We start from the raw sequence: 20,996 nt of genomic DNA, 5'->3' as shown, positions 1-20,996 counted from the left end.
AGAACGCGCTGACAGCCCGGAGTGCTGGTTTGAAGGCGGGCGGGAGGCGGAGGACTCTGTCCAATGGCGCGGCGGAGGAGGCGGTGTAGACACGGAGAGAGGCGGGCTGCGGCGGCCAGCTGTTGGAGCGCGGCGCTCCGGATTCAGCCATCCAGGCTGCTCGCTGCTGCAGGTGAACATCTCCGCATCACTTCCCCGTCAACGGTCCGGTTCGCTTCCTCTCTGTTCGGTGTCGGTGTCGGAGGGACGGAGACAGACAGCGGGTGAGTTGTTTCATTGATTTCTCTTTATTGGAGTTTTACTCGCCCTGTTGTTGAACTCTCCATACGTGGATCCATATGTCCTGCCGTGGTCGTGTGCGTACCTGTTGCCGTGCGTCCCTGAACGCAGCGTGAGAGGAGGGGGCTAAATTAGACGGGGATGCTTGGCAACTCGGGGACAGACGGGCTATTCTTAAACGGTCTATTTTGAATGACGTCAGCAATTTATTAGACCTAATTATCCGCGAACATTTTTTCAAGCTATGTATTTTTACAGTTTTTATTTTTAGCGTCGGACGGCGCGCCTGCAAATGAGTCCTTCGGCTGTAGACGCATTCCCATCTCCCCCATCAGACTCACCCATCAGACTCTCCCATCTCCCCCATCAGACTCACCCATCAGACTCTCCCATCTCCCCCATCAGACTCCTCCATCTCCCCCATCAGACTCCCCCATCTCCCCCATCAGACTCTCCCATCAGACTCACCCATCTCTCCCATCAGACTCCCCCATCTCCCCCATCAGACTCCTCCATCTCCCCCATCAGACTCCTCCATCTCCCCGATCAGACTCCCCCATCTCCCCCATCAGACTCCCCCATCTCCCCCATCAGACTCTCCCGTCAGACTCCCCCATCAGACCATCAGACCCCCATCAGACTCTCCCATCCGACCCCTATCAGACCCCCATCAGACCCCCATCAGACTCTCATCCCTGCAACCTGTTGCCTTTTAAATCGTTTCCCTGCCGAGTTCAAAACCTGGATTGGTGTTTTGTGTTCAAGATATAATTTTTCTATCAATCTATTATTTTCCATAATTTGTGTCATTCAGAGGAACAGAAGCAGTTTCCTTCAGCCAGTTGTTATGAAGGTGTGTCTCATCTTCAAAGCTTCTTGATTATTATTATTATTATTTCCAAGAGAACTTAAAAAATAAAGTTATGAAAAACGTTTCCCTCCTCTATTCATGGAGATTAAATATTATACTCATGCCCCAGTGTCTGACTATATCAAGGCAATTCAATTAACTCCTGTTTAAAATTAGACAAATATTTCCTCACCATTACTCTGCGAAGGCCCGGGGAACCGCATGAACCGCCTGACCCTGAACATAACACGCCTTTATTTATCCTCGTTAAGTGATGCCTTCATGTAAACTTACTTCACCCGAACACACACCTTCAAGAAATATGTCTCAGTTTCAACGTCAAACTTTTCAAAACTTGTCTTCTGGGAGTATTTCTGTATTGTTTCTTGTTTCCGAGTTTTGGGTCTGGTTTCACATTTCTACCTTCTTAACTGTCATGAACACGGGAGTGACTAAAGGGCTTCGAACAGCAAACGGCCTCCGTCCACGCGGCCGCCGCGCTGCATTTAGAGTCCAGTATGTCAGCATATAAATCAATACTTTGGAAGACAGTAACATCCGTAGAGATATCTAAATGGATTATTGTTGCAGGGTTTCACTTCAGCCTTTTGCTTAATCTCCAAATCGTATTTCGCCCATTTTTAACGGCCATTCCTGCAAATGGTCCTTTGTGTGATTACAGGAATCTGCTTTTCCACGATCGAGTACGTCTAGCTTCTTTGCTCACACGTGTTTAGCATCTTTTTTGAAACATCATCAAGCCACCGTGCTCTAAATGACTCATGGAAGGAAAACCACTGAAGCAGAACCCCCCAATACTCCACGAACCCTCCTTATTTCCCTTCTCATTCATGCGTACAGTCCGCTGCAGCAAGAAAGGACAAAACTCAAATGAATGCATCCATCTGCATGGATTGCAGCTCTTGGACTGATGTGGTGTGTTGATGCATGTTGTCCCAGTGAGGTCCCCGGTGAGCAGGCCTGTCAGGCAGCAGAACTGTGCTGCTGTTTTCTTTCCACGCCTCGCCTCGGGGACGCCGGCACCTTCCCCACAGAAGCCTGAGCCCCGCGGGGCCGGCGTGCACGTCTGCACTTACTGCACTATTACAGGACACGAAGCAAGTGTGTCTTTCATATCTTATCATAGTCTTTTTCAATGATGACATGTTCGGGACTTGACCTTAGAGATGAAAGGTCACGGGCAGCGGTTCTGGTGCATTTGCAGACCGGGCAGGTTGGCGTGCGGGAAAGCGTCCAGAATGAGCCGACGCGGGCCTTTCCTGCCTATAGGCCCTTCAACAAAACCTCCTAAACCACACAGACTTGTATAGCTAAGACTTTGGCTGGAGGTGTTGCTATATTTACCCAGCTAGTCATGTGTTAGCGGCGCGGTGATACTTTGCCTGTATCTGAGAGGAACTTTCTGTAAAAGCCCCGAGATAAAGATCTTTCTGCCCTGTTTAGAACACATGTCCCACTTCCCTCTCTTCACCATCAATGTGCCTTGATATGAGGATACATGGCCTCGCCGCTGTGAGTGACAGAGCAGCTTCATCTGGAGGGGGGGAGACTGAGCACTTCTGGGTTTTGCACTATACTTTACTTCTGAGCAAGGGGCCGTTTGTCCAGCGGCATGTCTGAACAGCAACGCCGGGTTTATCTGCAGCTGTCGGCGTCGAGGTGTGTCTTGTCTCCGCCGCATGCTCGGCACAGTGGATATCACAGAGCTTTATAAGGTAATAATGAGGGCAAAGAGGTGGATTCCTCCAGAAAAATGCCCCAGATGCCTGTGTGCCAAGCTTACATTGAGGGACAGCGGGCACTTTAGGGGCCGTGGGAACACAGGAGCCATATCCGCTCAGGCACCATCAGGAGGGACAGCGCACTAAATATAGAAAGGTCCAATACATGTCCAGTATTAAGGGGAAAACCAGTGAAATGTGCTGTAGGCTCCGGAGGAGTCAGACCTCCACTCCAGTAGTCGTGTGACTGATAGCGGAGTGTAAAATGGAAATAACCCATGCAGCAAATTTATGTACGCATTTGATTTAGTGTTTTACAAGTTTGCATCAAAGTCACCCCATGGCTGTCAGCCCATAATGTAAAGCACGTCAGTGAGAATAATCACATTCCTCTATAGTGTCCGGCATATGGGCCGGCAGGGCCAGCGAAAGAAAGAAAAAGAAAAGAGAAAACAAGCGGGTGCACATTTCAAAACTGGACATTCTCAAGAACCACAATCCGTCCTCGTCGCTGCCTTCTGCTTGCTTTTTCTCTTTTTCTGACCTGGCTGTGCATGAGAGAGGAGTGGGTGGCTTTTTTAGCTTCAGCCATCTTTCAAAGACACACCGTTTTCCTTTCACTGTTTGGTTTTTAGCGAGTGCCTGCAGAAGCTTTAAAAGGAGCTATGGGCTGTATTTTTAACCCTGTCTCTTGGGGCCGGCGGTGTAGCCGAGCGCTGAGCCGCTGGCCCAGGGGTAACCCAGACTGTGGGGGTGTCAGACTGTGTGGACTGCTGGCCCGGCAAGGGCCACTCTAACTTTAGACCGCATCGCCTCATGGTGGTAAAAATACACGCCCTGCCTTACCAAGGGGGGACGGGACTTGAGTCACTTCAACCAAATGGAGGACATTTTCCCACCAGAATGAGAAGAGAACCGCCGTTGAGTATCGGCCCTGTTGGTACTGTTAAATGTAGATGCACAGACGCAAGAATAAGCGGTTCGTTCACTGCCTTCCAGTGTGTCACTCAACATTACGTTTTTCAATTTCAAATAGAGGCAGAGAGTTTTAAAAATCACCTTTATTTGTTGATGTTCGCTGCAGAAGTGTGAATAACTCAAACTATCATTTTATTTTACAGGTGTCAGACGGCAGAAAAATGGGAAGAAAGAAAATACAAATTTCTCGTATTTTGGACCAGAGGAATAGACAGGTGGGCAGCATTTCATATGTATATATATATATATATATATCTACCATAGCTTTCCTGTCTACATGTAAACCAGGACTGTGTATTAGCAGAATGATATGTATCGTGAACTTTTAGGGCTATTCTCGCCCAAAGAAAGTCGACTAACACTCATACGATTTTGTTGACTAATTGATTGGCTGATTTAATGGACAGATGTGTAAAATGAGCGAATCTAGCAAAGGCCCCACTTTAAAGCGTGCGTTTACCAGAGATGTGCTCAGAAGTTTCTTGGATAGACGTCATCTGGTGTGAAAAGCATAAACAATGACTAATCAACTAAGAAGCAAGGAAAGCTGTCAGAGAACACACCACTATGCATAAAATCTGAGTTTAAAAAGTGTGCTTTTTAATGCAAATGCAGAACTGTGTTCCGCTCATTGATCCATTCATCACAGTCAACATCACAGCACTACGTTTTCTGAACCACTGCTGCTACAATACTGGCATGCAAACTAGGATTTAAACAGTATTACCATACGTTTGGGCCTGTTTGGGCTGTGAACACTTTGGGGAGAATGTAGCAGCAGTTTGTCACATACTGTTTGGTTCAAGCTGAGAGTCCAGTAATATATTGCACACACACACACACACACACACACACACACACACACACACACACACACACACACACACTTACACACAGTGGGAACACAGCATCAGGGCTCATGTGTGTGGAGGGATTTAACTGCAAGGCGTCGGAAACAATATCCCATTATTTGTCCGGATATCTACATTTTACAATAATTGCGGCGTGCATGCTTCATTTTCTCACTCGCATATTGAGGGGCCAAATCAGAGCTAAGTGGCTTTTAAATGCAACAAAGGGGACCATGAGAGCTCAAAGCGTTACATTCCAGAAAATCTAAAAGATGAAAGTGAGATTTTGTTCAGTGCCAAAAGGTCAGTAATGGTGTTCACTCTGCTCTTTTACACCCAACAAAACGCTTTCTAACAGAGCGACGTGGAGGGATTAAGTAAAAAACTATCCGTTTTATCCGTTTGACGGAAGATTAATCCGATAAAGCAAATGATATAAACAGAATAAAGTTGATGTCAACATGCGTCTGGAAGTTACATCTATTTTACTGAGGAGAAATGTTCACAGCATGCTCATAACCTATTAATATGTTAATCAGTATGTGTGAAAAAACACATCACACACACACACACACACACACACACACACACGCACACACACACACACGAGGACTCAGTGTAGAAGAAGAAGAAAACACATCGAACTGTTCTGGAAAATAGGATTTTGTTTGTCATGTCTGATGTTTGGAGTGTTTGTTGGTTTGTTGCTCCGTGTCTGTGTTGAGGTGTGACGACAGATCTGCAAAGGATTCTGGGACAAACTTGCTGTATAAATCTACCTGTCAACGCTGGAAGTTGCAAGCGATCAGTTTGGATTTGTGTTTTTTATGTTCTTTTTGTTGTTGTTGCTTTTCCATTTAAAGATTGTAATGTTTTTAGCTCAGCCTCTAGCAGTTTAACTGCAGCCAGGTGCTGATGAGTTGGAGGGATATGTCAATCTTAAAGGTAGTCTTCGACATTCAGGAGTGAATAATGAGAATACATGAAGCAGAAAAGGGAAAAGAATCTTTTTAACAACTCGGTTTAATTGCCATACAATTAGAGTAATATACATTATATATAATGTATATATATATATGTGTTATATTATATTTACAAACCTTTTGTGAATAACTGTTTTAAAATGAAACTCTGTGTGGTTTTAGGTGACGTTCACCAAGCGTAAGTTTGGCCTGATGAAGAAGGCGTACGAGCTGAGCGTGCTGTGTGACTGTGAGATCGCCCTCATCATCTTCAACAGCACCAACCGCCTGTTCCAGTACGCCAGCACCGACATGGACAAAGTGCTGCTCAAGTACACCGAGTACAGCGAGCCGCACGAGAGCCGCACCAACACGGACATCCTGGAGGTGCAGTGCAGTGTGTGTTGGCTTTCCCCCCTGAATCCTCGTTATTGTGGCCTCATCGTCCACCTTTTGTTGTGTTTCAGACGCTGCGCAGGAAAGGCCTCGGCCTCGACGGCTCGGAGCTCGACAGCGAGGAGAGCATGCAGGTGGCTGCAGACAAATATCCCCTCAGCGAGGGCATGGATCTCTCTGTGGCTCGCCAGCGCTTCTATGTCAGTCCATGCACACTTCTGCTATTGTGCATCCAGCACACACACACACACACACACACACACACACACACACACACACACACACACACGCCACACTGACTTTAAGTTGTTTCAATGTGGATTCTCCTCATTTGAAATGAATTCAAACTGAGAGTTTGTGATGTGGTTTGACTCATCAGGCTCCGTCGCTGCTCTCACCGGAGGCCCAGTTCCTGGTGTCTGCAGGCTGTGAGAACGGCTTCCCCAACGCCTCCGGATCCAGCATGGTGTCCCACAGACCACCGGGATTTAAATCCCTGAGCTCCAGACCCGGCTCGGCCAGCCCAGCGGCGCCGCACGCACACACCGCGTTCATGTCTCCGCACTCAGGTGAGCCGACAGTATGACAAAGGGAGCACATCCTACAGTCCATGTTATTGAGAGGAACCTACACATATCTTATATGTAATAATATTATTAGGCATCGATGCATACTGTTAAATGTCACGTTTTACGACAACGAGGAGCGCAATTTAAAAGTGAACCAAATCATGCAATTTTCAATGCGTTTAATGTACTTCATACTCATTTATAGCAGAGCTGTTTGATTTAAAAAACATAGAAAAAAAGAGTGTCATTACAAAATGAAATGCACATCATTTGAAAAATGTGACTCTTACTATGAGAAAATGATTGCTGGCATTAACGTAAAAACTCTCCACTGAATGGGAAATAGCTTTTTCAAAGACACTGGCAGTTCACGCCTGTCCATTTACAAATTGGCAATATTTCACAGAATATTACCATTTGTTGCCACGTTGAGCGATGAACATTTTTCTGCTTAAAAATAGATGCGGAACATTTAGCGCGATAATCCATTAAACGCACTTCTGGGGTCTCGCTAAATAGTGGTGTACGATTCCCATGCATACTGTCAACCTTCTGTGCAGCTGGCTGTGAACTCACAGGAAGTGTGTGTGTGTGTGTGTGTTTTGTGAAACTGGCCCACAACCAGTGTTAACAGCGGCTGTAACCAGCTCGGTGGTTTCTGTACAGAATGGATCACACCTGCCAGTCATGTCTCTTTCACAGTCGCTTACTGTTTGGCCATGCTATGATGTCATTAGTGTTTTTATATGTGTTATCACTGCTTTTCTAATAATTGACACTGATTTAGGCGATCAGTTCCAAATGGATTCTCTCAGGTTATCAACACACAAATATATAACAAATGTTACATTTTACATTTACATTTAGGTCATTTAGCAGACGCTTTTGTCCAAAGCGACTTACAATAAGTACATTTGTCAAAAGAAGGAAACAAAGAAACCACAACGTATCATTGCTGATAAAGTAAGAGCTAAAAATAGAACAAATAGAACAAATAGAACAAATGTTAATGTGAACTTAACAACGAAAGCTGCCCCATTGTCCTGTAAAGATCCGATACAGGTTGAAAAGTCGAGCTGAACGACCAGGTTAATTGTTTATGACGCTCACAGAAACAGAGCGAGGTGAAGAATGTATCACAGAGAAAAACCATCCATCTCTGAGTGAAACAAACTCACATCTCTTCTCGCTTCCTGCTCCTTTCTTCCGCTGGGTAGGTATCGGCTACTCCGTGTTCTCCCACGGCAACCTGAATCGAGCTCTGGACATGAAAAGCCCTCCTCCTCTGAACCTGGGCGGCGAGAACCTGCGGGGAGATGCAGCCAATCAGGGCATGGCGGCCACGCGTGCTAACAACAACTCTGCTGTAAGTCGCCGTCAGCATCCACTGAGAGTCTCTTCTAACATGATCTGATGTTCATATTTAACGCATGCAATGACATCACTCAATTACTACTAAACCAGGTGGAAACCTTCAGTTCTGAAACGTGAAGCCAGGCTGAAGTGCTTTGAACTTGCTATTCTCTCTGCTGGCCACCAGGGGGCGACTCCTCTCTGGTTGTATAGAAGTCTATGAGAAAATGGTCCTACTTCTCTCTGCTGGCCACCAGGGGGCGACTCCTCTCTGGTTGTATAGAAGTCCATGAGAAAATGGTCCTACTTCTCTCTGCTGGCCACCAGGGGGCGACTCCTCTCTGGTTGTATAGAAGTCTATGAGAAAATGGTCCTACTTCTCTCTTGATGTATTATCTCAGTAAACATTGTAAACATGAGTTTATGGTCTCAATCTCTAGTTTCAAGTCTTCTTCAATCCAGCATGATGTTCATTTAGTACATTATGGTCCATTTAGAGTCCACCAGACCAGGAAGCAGGGGATGCTTTAGGGGGCGGGGCTACCTTGTGATTGACACGTCCCTACCAGGGCGTCACCATCGCTACCAGGCTACGGAGGCTATTAGCTACAAAGACCACTTCAACACTGAGCTGTGAAGTTTACCTTGAATTATGGACGCTAACTTTGTTAGCAGCTTTACACCAGAAGCCAGATGTGAGATCACACGTCGCCCCTCCGCAGTCCGAATGTGGTCGCAAAGAAACCCGAGGCTTCAAAAACCTCCACAAACCAACGTGTCCGCTTCTTATATCCAGTCTGTGCTAGAAACTTGAGGTTCTCGGTTTGACTGTTGTCTTTCCCTGTCCACCAGAGGGGGGTCTTGTACCAGGGTCTGCACAGCAGCAGCTCCATGGTCACCATGAGCAAGGCAGGACTGCTGGGTCACAGTTTGGGAGGCTACGGCCTTCCCTCTCCTGGAGCCTCTGGTACGTCTGCTGGACATCATCTATTCTGTGGAGGTTGCTTTCTGAGTTAGATGAGAGGTTTGATATCCGTCCCTTAAAAACAAGTTAGCAGCTGATTAGCTTAGCTTAGCTTAGCACAAAGGCTGTAAAGAGGAAGTATCATCTAGCCTGCCTCTGTCCAAAGGAAACTAAAGTTGTGGTTTAACCCGGGGTTTTGTGAAGCACTATTTCCTGGCCGGGCGCTCTGACCTCCAACGGTGTACGCTACCTGTTTATCTGTTTCCAGCCTTCGAGCTAAGCTAAGCTAAGGCTAGTGCAGACATAAGAGTATTATTGATCTTCTCATCTTACTCTCAGCGAGAAAGCAAACAAGTGTATTTCTTAATAATGTTGAAATAAGATAATCTAACCCATCATTCACGATTCTGGTTCATTAAAATCCATCTTTGTGTCCACTTGTTATTTCCATCTCTTCCCAGAGTACAACCCACCTGGTTTTTATCAATCCGTTAGTCTCCAACGAGGTGCAGTGAACCCCTGGCAGCAAGCTCAGCCGCCGCCGGAGACCCACGGGCCTCATGCAAACGCAGGGTGAGACTATGAATGTGAAGGGTTCCTCTGAGGGTGAAATATGGGAGAAATGTCTTCATCAAACTCAAAACATCTCTCAATGTGATGGCAATCAGCCCGCGGCAGCCATATACAGCATGTGGCTTCAGAATAACATGAAGTCATCACTGACAACAGGAGGCCAAACAATGTGATAAACAATAAGACAGAGCAAGGGGGAAAGGAAATATATCATAGAAATACATGACATGATACATGAATAACAGAATAAATTAACAGGAAATAAAGCAAAGAAAAAATGAAAGAAAGAAGTTCAATTAAATCCAATTATTATTTTTTAAATTAAGTTAGAAATTACATTTAAATTTTTTTTTAAATATATATTTAATGGTAATAATGAATGGTAATTAAAGATTAAAGTTAAAAGAAAAAAACAAAGAAAATTAGAGCAGGTTATTATTATTAACAATGCTCTCATTGTCTTCAATTTCTTTTCTTTTCTTAAGGAAAATACATAAATACGTAAATACATAAATACGTAAATACATAAATCAAATATGAAAATTGTGTGAAAAGTCACGGTGTTACGTAAACTACCGCTGGATTAAACAAAAATATGGGATCACACATTGAAATATATTTTATTTTTGCTGTTATGTTTTTATATGGAAGGTATAAAAGCGTCCTTTTTGTTATTGTTCAATCCAAACAAAACAGCTTTTTAATGTATTTGACTCCATGAAGTTGTCATGTCACCTGATGAACACAGAAATGACACACATTTCCTCTGTCTTGCTGTTCCCAGGATGTCCACCGGAGGGTGCTCATTCCCCTCCCAATCCTGCTCCTCGACCTCTCCCCATCTGCCTTCCCTCAACCTCAGCATCAAACTGGAGCGCAGCTCTCCGGAGCACATGTCCTCGCCCACCTCCCCTCCCCTGCACCACCTCAGGCAGCACTCTCCAATGAGCAACCCCGATTCGGCTCGCCAAAGCCCTCCGGAAGCCGGTCCGGCCAATGAGGCGAAGGAGTTTTCCAAAGCCGGCTACCCACAGGACGAGGAGGAAGGAGGGCAGCCACTCAGGCAGCTGGAGATAAGTGATGGGTGGCAGAGATAGCTGGCTGCTGCAGTCCAGCACCAATCTCCCATTCAATCAGCTATCTTCCATCAAAGCAGTCCTCACACACACACACACACACACACACACACACACACACACGCACACACACACACACAGGTAGAAGGTAGTGAGATGGGGGGGTGGATTAGTCCCATCATCCCAGAGAGGAATGCCTCTCTTTGTCTCCTCACACAGAGCTGGTCTCTCTCGGGCGATGGAGAAATGTTTTCTCTGCATCACTTGATTTATCCCACGAGGAGACAGATGCATACAGACGTTTGCTTTTGTTTGTTAGGTTAAGGTGTTTCTGTGTGGAGATAATGTGAATCAAATTATACAATGTGAGATGTGTTCCTTTTTAGTTTTTTCCCCGTGACTTTGTTGAAGCAGCACGTCGGGACCAGCCCAGTTTCTCCAAAGCCTAATTTCACATTTGGCTTTCTGCTTCTGTCTGGGAGTGAAAAGCAGATGGAAAATGATCTTCACATCTTGTCCAGTCCACCTTATGCCCCTCTTGTTTTATAAGCTTTCATGTTTGTATCCCCACATAAATATAGCATCACCCATCACTGGAGCCGTGACCTTTTTCAAAGAATAGGCCACTTAAAGGATGATTTTATGTTTTTTCTTGTCTGTCTTAAAACAAAACTACATGCCAATATTTACACTGAAGGAGGTTTTTATGAATCAAATAAAAAAAAGAGACAGAAGAGATGAAATTACCACAAATATCTACAAAGCAACATAAAAAGGGACTCAAAAAGACTACAAATAGACTAAAACAACTCCAGAGAGCTGCAAAGAGACCACAAACGGACTCATGTACGACTATGAAATGAGACAAAACAACCACAAAGAGACTTAAAGAGATGAAACGACCACAAAGAGACAAAAAAAACCAACAGAACGACGACTCCAACACAAAACATTCGCAGACAAACAGGAACGACAACAAGACGAAGCTATGACAAAGAGACAACCAATGAAAGGCCAGCTCGGCCCTGCTCCTCCGGGTGGAGGTGTGGGGCCGTTTGGGTGGAGGTGTGGGGCCGTTTGGGTGGTGCCCAGGGCCCAGAAGCTGCCCATGTGGAGGGAGAGTCTGTCATGTGGAGAAGAAGCCCACCTGATGTGTTTGACGTCTCGTATGAACAGATTGGTTTAAGAGTGAGGGATCCCTGGACATGAGCGTTGTTCTACTAAGACAGACTTGTAATAAAACATGAGCCGAGCCTTTAAAATTCCTTTTGTGCACCTATTCAACAATATTTACCCCCAACACATAAACGTTCTTCCTATTTTTATATCAAAATCCAATATTTGGTATTTTCTGGAAAACGAAATATGCCGCATGCTTACATCAGCTCGTACCAACCAATAACTCATCCATGAATCAATCAAGTTCATCTTTCCAGTGTTTGAATCAAACGTCCTGCACGGCCTCTTCTTCACCCGAGAAGCCTCACGAGAAGGAAGCTCGGGACTTTTTTAATATTCTGGCCGTCAGCGTCTCTCAGGGACTTGGATGATGTTTTCCATGGGAATTTAAACAATGGATTGTTTGTAAGACTGTTATGGTGGAAAAGCTAAGCTTTAGTTCATCAATAAATCAATAAAGTTATGGCAGTCCATGTCAACTATAGACCAACGTTTTTAAATACGTCCCTCTGCATTACAATCAAATGCTGCAGCAGCCAAAGACATTAGTGTTTGTCTAATTTAATATCATCTGAGGGACTTCCTCATATCGTATACTAGAGATATTATTGAGCTTTACTGCCGTTTATATCAATATCTTCTATTGAGTTTAAATATTCATCGGATAAAAAACATCCCACACATTAGTTTTTTTATTTAGGAAAGTTTGATTTTCATTATATATGTCAATGTACTTTGCACTGTATATTTTGTGCACTGGATTTATGTGTGTTTTAGTTTTGCATATTCAACTTTTGCTCTGCGAATTACGAGATATACTTTGGGTTTGACTTATTTTCCACTTGTTGTCCACAAGGGGTCATTTTTTTATTCTTGCTGTGAAAGTGCAGAGCAGCCTTCACTCTCGTGATGATGATCTAACATGACTTCAGCGGTTCACCCTGAAGACGCGTGACAAATACATCCAGTTCAAGTGTGGAAGTAGCTCTTTTTTAATGCAGTTATGTGGATTAATATCAGCGTGAAGAACCAAATGTTCAGTATTCTGATGTTTTTGGTTTTTTTTATATGTTTGCTGAACGCTTCACTAACAGAACAAAGACAGATTTTTATTTGTTGTGATTCCTTTTAAATAAATAAAAATGCTTTGATTTGTACATTCGCCTTGCCTTGCAGGACATTTTCTCTTTCTTTAAAGAAATGGGTTTTTTTTTTACATTCAATCTGAAGACAGAAAAAATGCCTTTCATGTGTACATTTATTTAGTCTTCTTCACCTGCACACTCCCTCATTATCGTGTCCGGCCTGTCAGGCAGCTCGCCACGCCGCCACCAAACCAAAGGCAACAAGAATGGACCACTTAGAACCCTGGAGACCTTTATGTCTTCAAATCAAATGCATTGGGCAACAGAAAGGCTCATTTCCACAGCTGGTTGTCTCACAGTCGGATCACCGGAACCTTTTTTCTGCTGCTACCTCGGCGGAGCTCCGGGCCCACCTCCGTCGGCCTCCTCCCCATGAAAAGAGGCTCTCACTGGGGTCATGTCTGGTCTGCTCCCCTGGGACTGGACCAGCCCAGTCTGTAGGGCAGTCTGGGTCCTGCACACACACACATGCACACACACCCTGGTTTCTACAGCAACCACAGCCATGGCTGCAGTCCACAGCTCAGACTGAGGGGGCCGAGGGCCTGCAGCGCAGATGCACATAATTAATGTGATTATATAGATGTGTCAACCACCTTTCAGTTCATTAGACGCACATGTCACACTGCAGCTCCACCGCTGTGCAGCCTCACCCACAACTCACAGAGCTCAGGTATCACTCTATAGACGCCTATGGCTGGAATGCATTATTAACATCCTCATGTGTTCCAATCTACGATAATCAAAACACATGATAAAGCATTTTATAATTACTTCTACGGATAAGTATCATTATGCAATATTAGAATGTATTATAATAAGTGAAAAAAACATTCAATATAAAAGGTCAGTGAATCATTTTAAAGCATAACAATACCTTGAGTCGTGATGAGATGCCTTATAATATTTTTATTAGGAGCATTAGGAATATCTTTGAGCGCTTCAAAGTTAATTCAGATCATGCAATATAAGTGTTTATGATGTGTGATTATGATATACAGTGTTACAGAAATGTCCTTTAATCTAATCTAAAGCAGCCATAATGTGTCAGACTGTTAACGGCACCTTCCCATGAGCCTTCACTCTGGGATTGTTGGGGTTGATGAATCGGTCACATGATAAGCACGTGAACCTGAAGGTTTTCATGATCTGACAAAGCTTCTCCATCCAGTTTGAATGTTTTGGGCTGAACCGACACACAGAGAGGATTTCCAGAAAACCACCAGTCGCTGTGGACGCGTTGAGCCTCCACAAGACAATATTTCTTCCCAGACTTCTGAGGGGCGTCGGGTTCATCGTAATTATCAGTGATTAAAGAGTGATCTTCTCAGGAGGCTGGGGGTCAGAGGTCAGGACCCAGCACAGCGGCGAGACACTCCATTGTCATGCGTGATATCTTTTGTCATTTGGAGCGGCGACTTCTAAATAGGAAATGTTTTAATGGCCAGGATCTCCCACGCCCCAAAGGGTGAAGCAGAACTAACAACATCAAGCTGACACCAGACTGAAAATAAGAAACGTTTTATTGAGCGACACAAACAAAAAACAGCCAAAAGTTTGCACACCATGCGTTCAGAAAACCTCAAAAACACACTTTCATATGACGTTCACAGTATAATGATTTCAGAACATTCAATTCAAATTTACCATCTAAATAAAAACACACAAAACAAAATCGTTCATTGCAACAAAAAACACAAAAATGCACAGATTTGCAGCATCTGTATCATTTCTAAATAAACGTTATTTCAGGCAATGCATCATAAATAAATAAATAAAATCCAGGCTTTGATCAATCTCACATTTACACGACTAATTGGCAGAGCAACTGAAAAGCTGGAGCTAATTAAGACACTGCAACCAAAACGGCTGCCAGTGAGAAGTGTTTGAAAATTAAAAAAGCAAAAACTGAAATGTTAACACGGTCTATTCGTTCTAAGTTGGTGTGATGAGGGAGAAAAGAGATTTCTGAGCTCCCAGGCACTTAGGAATACTGAAGGAAACCTTAAATAAAAGCCACAGCTCTTCCGTTCAGCTGCGTTGCATTTAATCTGCTGGATCTGAGCTTTACTACACATTTGCATTCAAACGATACAGCAGAACAAAAGAAGACAACAAAAGATATTTAGCACTCTTGAATCGGTTCCTTAAGTGGGACAAATAGTCCCTCACAAAAATAAAAGGTCTCATCTACACAGGGAATACTAATACTTACCCTGGTACCACTTAAATGCAGCATCTAACAAGGGTAACACTGGCATCGAAACATGTGAAGAGTTGCAGGAGAACATTCCACTGAAGCAGCTGGGAGATGATCAGGTCTGGATCATGAAGAGACTTTTGTGGGTTAGCTGGACATCTTTGGGCCGGAGCCCTTATCAGACGGCATCACAAAGCTGGCTCGCTTTTAACAGAAAGGTAAATCGCCACGGTAACCCATGCTGCACGGCCAAGCTGCTGCAGAGAAGGTTAACTTCACAGGATCAGATTAAAACCTGCTGCTTTAAACGGATCGTTAGTAAGTTTGATCACAGTGACACAAAAAAACAACAAAATGTCACTTTTCTAGACGACTGAACATGTTGAAAATCCCAAACACTTAAAAAAAATCCTAATTATTAGACTTATTTAAAAAGGTATACTTGGAAAATGTGGAAATGACTCTTATTTCTTAAGCTTCTGATGCGATTCTACTGAATATCACCTTTTGATACCACAACAACTGAATTTCTCTGTGGGTATCTCTGCGTCACATGAAGTTATCCTCTAATGGTTCTTTGACATGCGTGTCATTAAAAGCATTGCCTCTTTCATGCACCTGGAGGTGGATCAGTAAACCCAGAGTCAACTGAACCAGCTTTGTGAGACTCAGTGAAGCCAGGAAGCCCCAAAGAGAGCCAGACTACGTTGATGTGGCTTTCCAGTCCAGACCCCCAGTTCTCCCTGCAGGTCAAAAAAGCCAATATTGCAACAAGTCAGTGTCCACCCATCTCTCCTGACCCAACCTTGATGAAAACTTGCTGCAGCCCGTGGAGGTGCAGTCTGTCAGTCGCTGTGTGTTAATAAAAGTCCCCTTTCTGCTGTTGTGCTGTTGGAAAACCCTGCAGACAGCAGAGGGCTGCATTGCAGGTAGAACAGCGTTTCTCTTGGTTAGTTCTGCATGAGGTACTGGTGGAAGTAGATGCCGAACAGAGAGCTGATGACCTGGCAGGCGGCCACCCACCAAGTCAAGAAGGCGAAGAAACCTCGGAGGAAAAGCGGCGTGAGGACAGACCGCAGCGCTGCGAAGGCGTCCGACAGGCGTGCGACCGTGGCCTGGATGTCCTCCTCCATATCCTCCATCCCCTCTTCGTCTTCATCCAGACCAGCCGTCAGCACGGGTGCGGCTGTGGGCATCACCAGCGCCGGGGTCACCCCGGGGGTCTGCTCTGCACCGGTGCCCCAGGAGAAGCCCCCTATAAGATCAGGCAATATTTACCTCACCGTGGGAGGGAACAGTAAGAAAGTAGGCCCTCAAAGAACACACTTCCTGTTAGCTTTCAGCGACACCAACACCTGACATTTACTCCAAATGTCTCACTGTGACATCACAGGAACAGTATTCATCTTAGTAAATATAGTCACACTGTTCACAAACATCTCCATTTGAATATTTGGGGGAAAACATTGCAAACATATAAAGATCAGATGTGATTTCAGCCCAAATGCAGAGCCGTGATGGTGGGATTGTACTTACCGAGGGCCTTGAGTGCCAGTGTGGAGAAGAGGATGAGAAAAATGGGAACCAGATACTGGAGAGTGATTACAGTCAGGTAGCAAAAGATACGAGTGACCTGAAAAACAACACGCTTATTGTCCGTTAACAGTTCATTCCTACCTCCCAGTAAAAACCTCTGAATGTAAAACAGGCTCAAATATCTGACCTTCCTCTGAATGTCGATAGCAGCGATACGTCCCGCCTCCTTCTTCATCTGCTCCACCCACTTCTGGGCCAGATTGAGGTAAGCCTGCAGGTGGTAGCGAGTGACGCCCAGCCGCAGCACACACAACACCACGATGATCCACAGGCGCATGCTGTCAAACGCTTCGCTGGGAACTCTGCAAGCGTGACACCACGACAGTCAGACACATTTAACGTGCCATTTAGAGGACCAATGAGATGAGCTGGAGTGGATCGAATAAGCATATGGGCACTCACAATGTGACATAGGTCTTCCCAATAGGTGCCTTGGCCAGGAAGTCTCTTGCAATGGGTTTCACCCATAGAACCAACACGACGACTGGAGACAGGAAACTCATGTGCAGCAGAATCCTGCAGGAGACATTAGAGACGTTAATACTGCTCATGTCTTGTTTCTGATGAGATATGGAGACGCATCAGTTCTCACTGGATGAGGGGTCGTTCGGAGTTCATCTGGACGGCATCTAGATGAGTCTGAGCCAGTCGCAGGCCGGGGAAGGCCAGGAGAGCACCGATGTAAGCACAGATAGCAGCCAGGCCGAGCTTCACCGTCAGCTTGGTCACTGGGATTCTGAGGGATATCGCAGATAACTGTTAATGTAACACGACCCTTCAGTACACCAAAGTAGTATTTCAGTTATGACCTGCAGGGAGAGACACTTACGACCAGTCAGCGTAGCCCTGCTGTTTGACGAAGACTTCCAAGTTGTCAAAGAGGCTGGAGAAGCCCGACTCCAGGCCGAACTCCAGGTAGTCCTCTCTGACCACCAGCACCAGCATGGCCACGAGCAGCGACAGGAAGCCGAAGGCCAGGCACACCGAGCGCTCGCCGCCTTCTTCGGAGCGGAAGTAGTGGCTCATCAGGGTGTGGAGGGTTTTTCTGAGGGTTGTGGGTTAATTTCAAACCACCAAAAGAGGAAACCATGACACTGATCCAGCCCAGGACTCCCCATACAACAGGCTGCTGCATCTTCTGTTTACCGACTACTGACCAAGTCTTTTTAATACAACTGTTTACCACCAGCATACATCCTTTAAAGGTGGCACAATGTTAGAAATGTCGATGCTTCATCATTGTTGTTAATTGTTTGTACAAAAAGCTGGAGAATAATTTCTTTATGAATTGATGTTTACAGATGTATCTGTCACATAAAAGTGACTTCACACTTGAAGGATACAGACTGAAGAGAACAGTCAAGACACACCAGATGGCTCCCAGATTGATCTCTTTGCTGGCATCCACGATGCTGCAATAACACTCAGTGAACAGGAAGACACCCGTTGCATAGACTGCAAAATCTATCAGCCACTGGTACTCCAAGAAGAAACGCAGCACTGGAAGAAGAAGCAATTTAAAGCACATTAGCAGGCTCAGGAGACTCCTGTGTCCTCTAACTGCAAATGTAATCTATGACCCCATGCATTTTCAAGATTATAAAAAATGTAAATACAGTAAATGCACTGCGAGTCGATAGCTGAGCTTGAGCAGCGTTTGTACTTGTGATCTAGATAACGGAGTGTGTACTTACCGAGCGCGTCGATGGCGTTGACCGGAGCTTTCTCCAGGTGAAGGTCGATGTCTTTGGGCACAGTGAGAGGCTTGCTGTCCCCATTCTGTCTCCTAGGGAACCAAGACACCACCATGTTAACACACAGAACATCAAGGAAGTAAGAGAGAGGCAAAGGCCAGGCTGTTCCCAGAATCAGACCCTCCCCCACCCCCACCTGTCTCTCCGGGTCTGTTTGGGCATCTGCTTCCCAGCCAGGGCACACAGCTCTCCTTCTGACGGGTGTTTGAACCGGAACAAGCTGGAAGGAAGGACACGTGATGATGTAGCAGTGCACGCGCATGGCTGCTCTGTAGCGTCATGAAACTAGAGGAATACCTGCCGCTGCAGATCAGCCAGCGTGCAAACGAGCAATGTGGAGCCATCCTCTGCATGATGCTGGCCGCCAGCAGGCTGACCACCAGCTGGACCCCCATCAGCGCCTGTCACACACACAGAGACACACACACACACAGAGAGACACACACACAGAGACACACACACACAGAGACACACACACACAGAGACACACACACACACACACACACACACAGAGACACACACACACACACACACACACACAAACACACACACACAGAGACACACAAACACACACAGAGAGACAGACACAAACACACACACAGAGACACACAAACACACAAACACACACACACAGAGACACACAAACACACACACACAGAGAGACAGACACAAACACACACACAGAGACACACAAACACACACACACACACACACAGAGAGAGACAGACACACACACACACAGACACAGACAGAGAGACAGACACAAACACACACACACACACACACACACAGAGAGACAGACACAAACACACACACAGAGACACACACACACACACACACACACACACACACACACACACACACACACACACACACAGAGACAGACACACACACACACAGACACACACACACACACAGAGAGACAGACACACACACACACACACACACACACAGAGAGACAGAGACACACACACACACACACACACACACACACACAGAAAGAGAGAGACAGACACACACACACACACACACACACACACAGAGAGACAGAGACACACACACACACACACACACACACACACACACACACACACACACACACACACACACACACACACACACACACACACACACACACACACACGACGTCAGTTCACGTCATGCGTCTGTAGGGAGGCGGGGGCCGAGAGTCTGAACGCAACTGTGACGGTCAGTCAAACCGACAGCTTTCACCGACAGGTGACGGGGTCCACCGACGGGTTTCACCGACAGGTGTCGGTGTTCACCGACAGGCCCGTTGTCTGTAGTGAGTCCGTGTTGAAAGCTGCTGCCAAGTCAATGAAAGTTAGCACATGGCTACAGTGCTAAATTTAGCTAAACTTCACCACCTGTCAGTGCTGCTGCTGCTGCTGCTGCTGCTGCAAACGTTAGCTCGCTAGCTAGCTTTAGCACGCCAGCTCTAAAGGTAACCAAGCACAAACAGAACTAGCTCAGATGCTAACTTACGTCACGGTGGGTGAGAGCGGGACGTGCGCGCTTCAGTGAGCGGACTTACCATCTCTAGTCTGGGAAGAAATCCGCGGCTGAACCAGAACTCGCTGCTGCTTCGCTCCACATGCAGGTCTGCAACAGCTGAACACTGACACGTGACACTGCCGGATGTCCCGGATGTAGTTGGGAGTCGCGCGTTGCCTTCAGGTCCTCCTCAAAAGCCTCGGGAATTGGAGCGATTTGTAATTCCAGTATTGGAAGAGCCAGGAAAAAGGGAGACATTTATATAAATTACAAGGAGTCTGTAGGAGAGATGGGATGTTATGGAGACAATAGAACAGAACAGGTAATAATGAGCAGATTAAGAATAGGACATACTAAACTGAACAGCACACTTAATATAATAGGGAAGCATGCAAATGGTCTGTGTAACTGTGGGGAGAGGGAAACAGTAGAACATGTGGTGATGGCATGTCCTGGATATGAAAGGGAGAGGGAGAGGAGGAATAGAGGGTTGCAGAAGGTAGGGAAATTAATTTTAACAGTATAATAGAATGTGGAAAATCAAGGGAAGGGAGGAGAATCATAATGAGATACCTAGTATCAACTGGATTAATTAAAAGAATGTAGAAGAGGAGGAACGAGAGAAGTAAAGTCCAGCAGATGGCAGTAAATGCAACACTTAGTATGCCGACTGCCATTAAACTCCAAAGAAGAAGAAGAAGAAGAAGAAGAAGTGATTTGTAATTTCTCCACACACACAACTGCGCTCGACTCGTGTTTCTGAGTTACACGGCGTTGTTTCTGAGTTACACGGCGTTGTTTCTGAGTTACACTGCGTTGTTTCTGAGTTACACTGCATTGTTTCTGAGTTACACGCCGTTGTTTCTGAGTTACACGCCGTTGTTTCTGAGTTACACTGCGTTGTTTCTGAGTTACACGCCGTTGTTTCTGAGTTACACGCCGTTGTTTCTGAGTTACACTGCGTTGTTTCTGAGTTACACGCCGTTGTTTCTGAGTTACACTGCGTTGTTTCTG

At 45.5% G+C, this 20,996-nt stretch overlaps 2 protein-coding genes across 2 annotated transcripts; one reads left to right on the top strand and one right to left on the bottom strand.

The window, feature by feature from the left end:
• The first annotated feature begins 72 nt into the window (after nt 1–72).
• On the top strand, nt 73–12,900 carry mef2b (myocyte enhancer factor 2b). Its single transcript, XM_084010817.1, has 9 exons — nt 73–263; nt 3,993–4,064; nt 5,846–6,049; nt 6,130–6,258; nt 6,438–6,627; nt 7,845–7,993; nt 8,833–8,947; nt 9,406–9,517; nt 10,302–12,900. The coding sequence occupies exons 2-9, from the start codon at nt 4,011–4,013 to the stop codon at nt 10,612–10,614; spliced, it is 1,266 nt and encodes a 421-aa protein (XP_083866943.1). The 5' UTR covers nt 73–263; nt 3,993–4,010; the 3' UTR covers nt 10,615–12,900.
• A 1,522-nt stretch (nt 12,901–14,422) lies between these two features.
• tmem161a (transmembrane protein 161A) lies at nt 14,423–20,119 on the bottom strand. The gene is made up of 11 exons (XM_084012549.1): nt 20,023–20,119; nt 18,765–18,868; nt 18,604–18,687; nt 18,408–18,499; nt 18,057–18,213; nt 17,543–17,758; nt 17,306–17,449; nt 17,116–17,229; nt 16,841–17,015; nt 16,654–16,750; nt 14,423–16,372 (listed from the first exon to the last, which is right to left on the bottom strand). The coding sequence occupies exons 1-11, from the start codon at nt 20,023–20,025 to the stop codon at nt 16,068–16,070; spliced, it is 1,491 nt and encodes a 496-aa protein (XP_083868675.1). The 5' UTR covers nt 20,026–20,119; the 3' UTR covers nt 14,423–16,067.
• Between the last annotated feature and the right edge of the window lie 877 nt (nt 20,120–20,996).

The sequence above is a fragment of the Eutrigla gurnardus genome (genome assembly GCF_963514095.1).
Source record: "Eutrigla gurnardus genome assembly, chromosome: 6".
Lineage (NCBI taxonomy): Eukaryota > Metazoa > Chordata > Actinopteri > Perciformes > Triglidae > Eutrigla > Eutrigla gurnardus.
The sequence above is the reverse complement of the archived record's forward strand: the minus strand, read 5'-3'. Positions and strand labels throughout refer to the sequence as shown.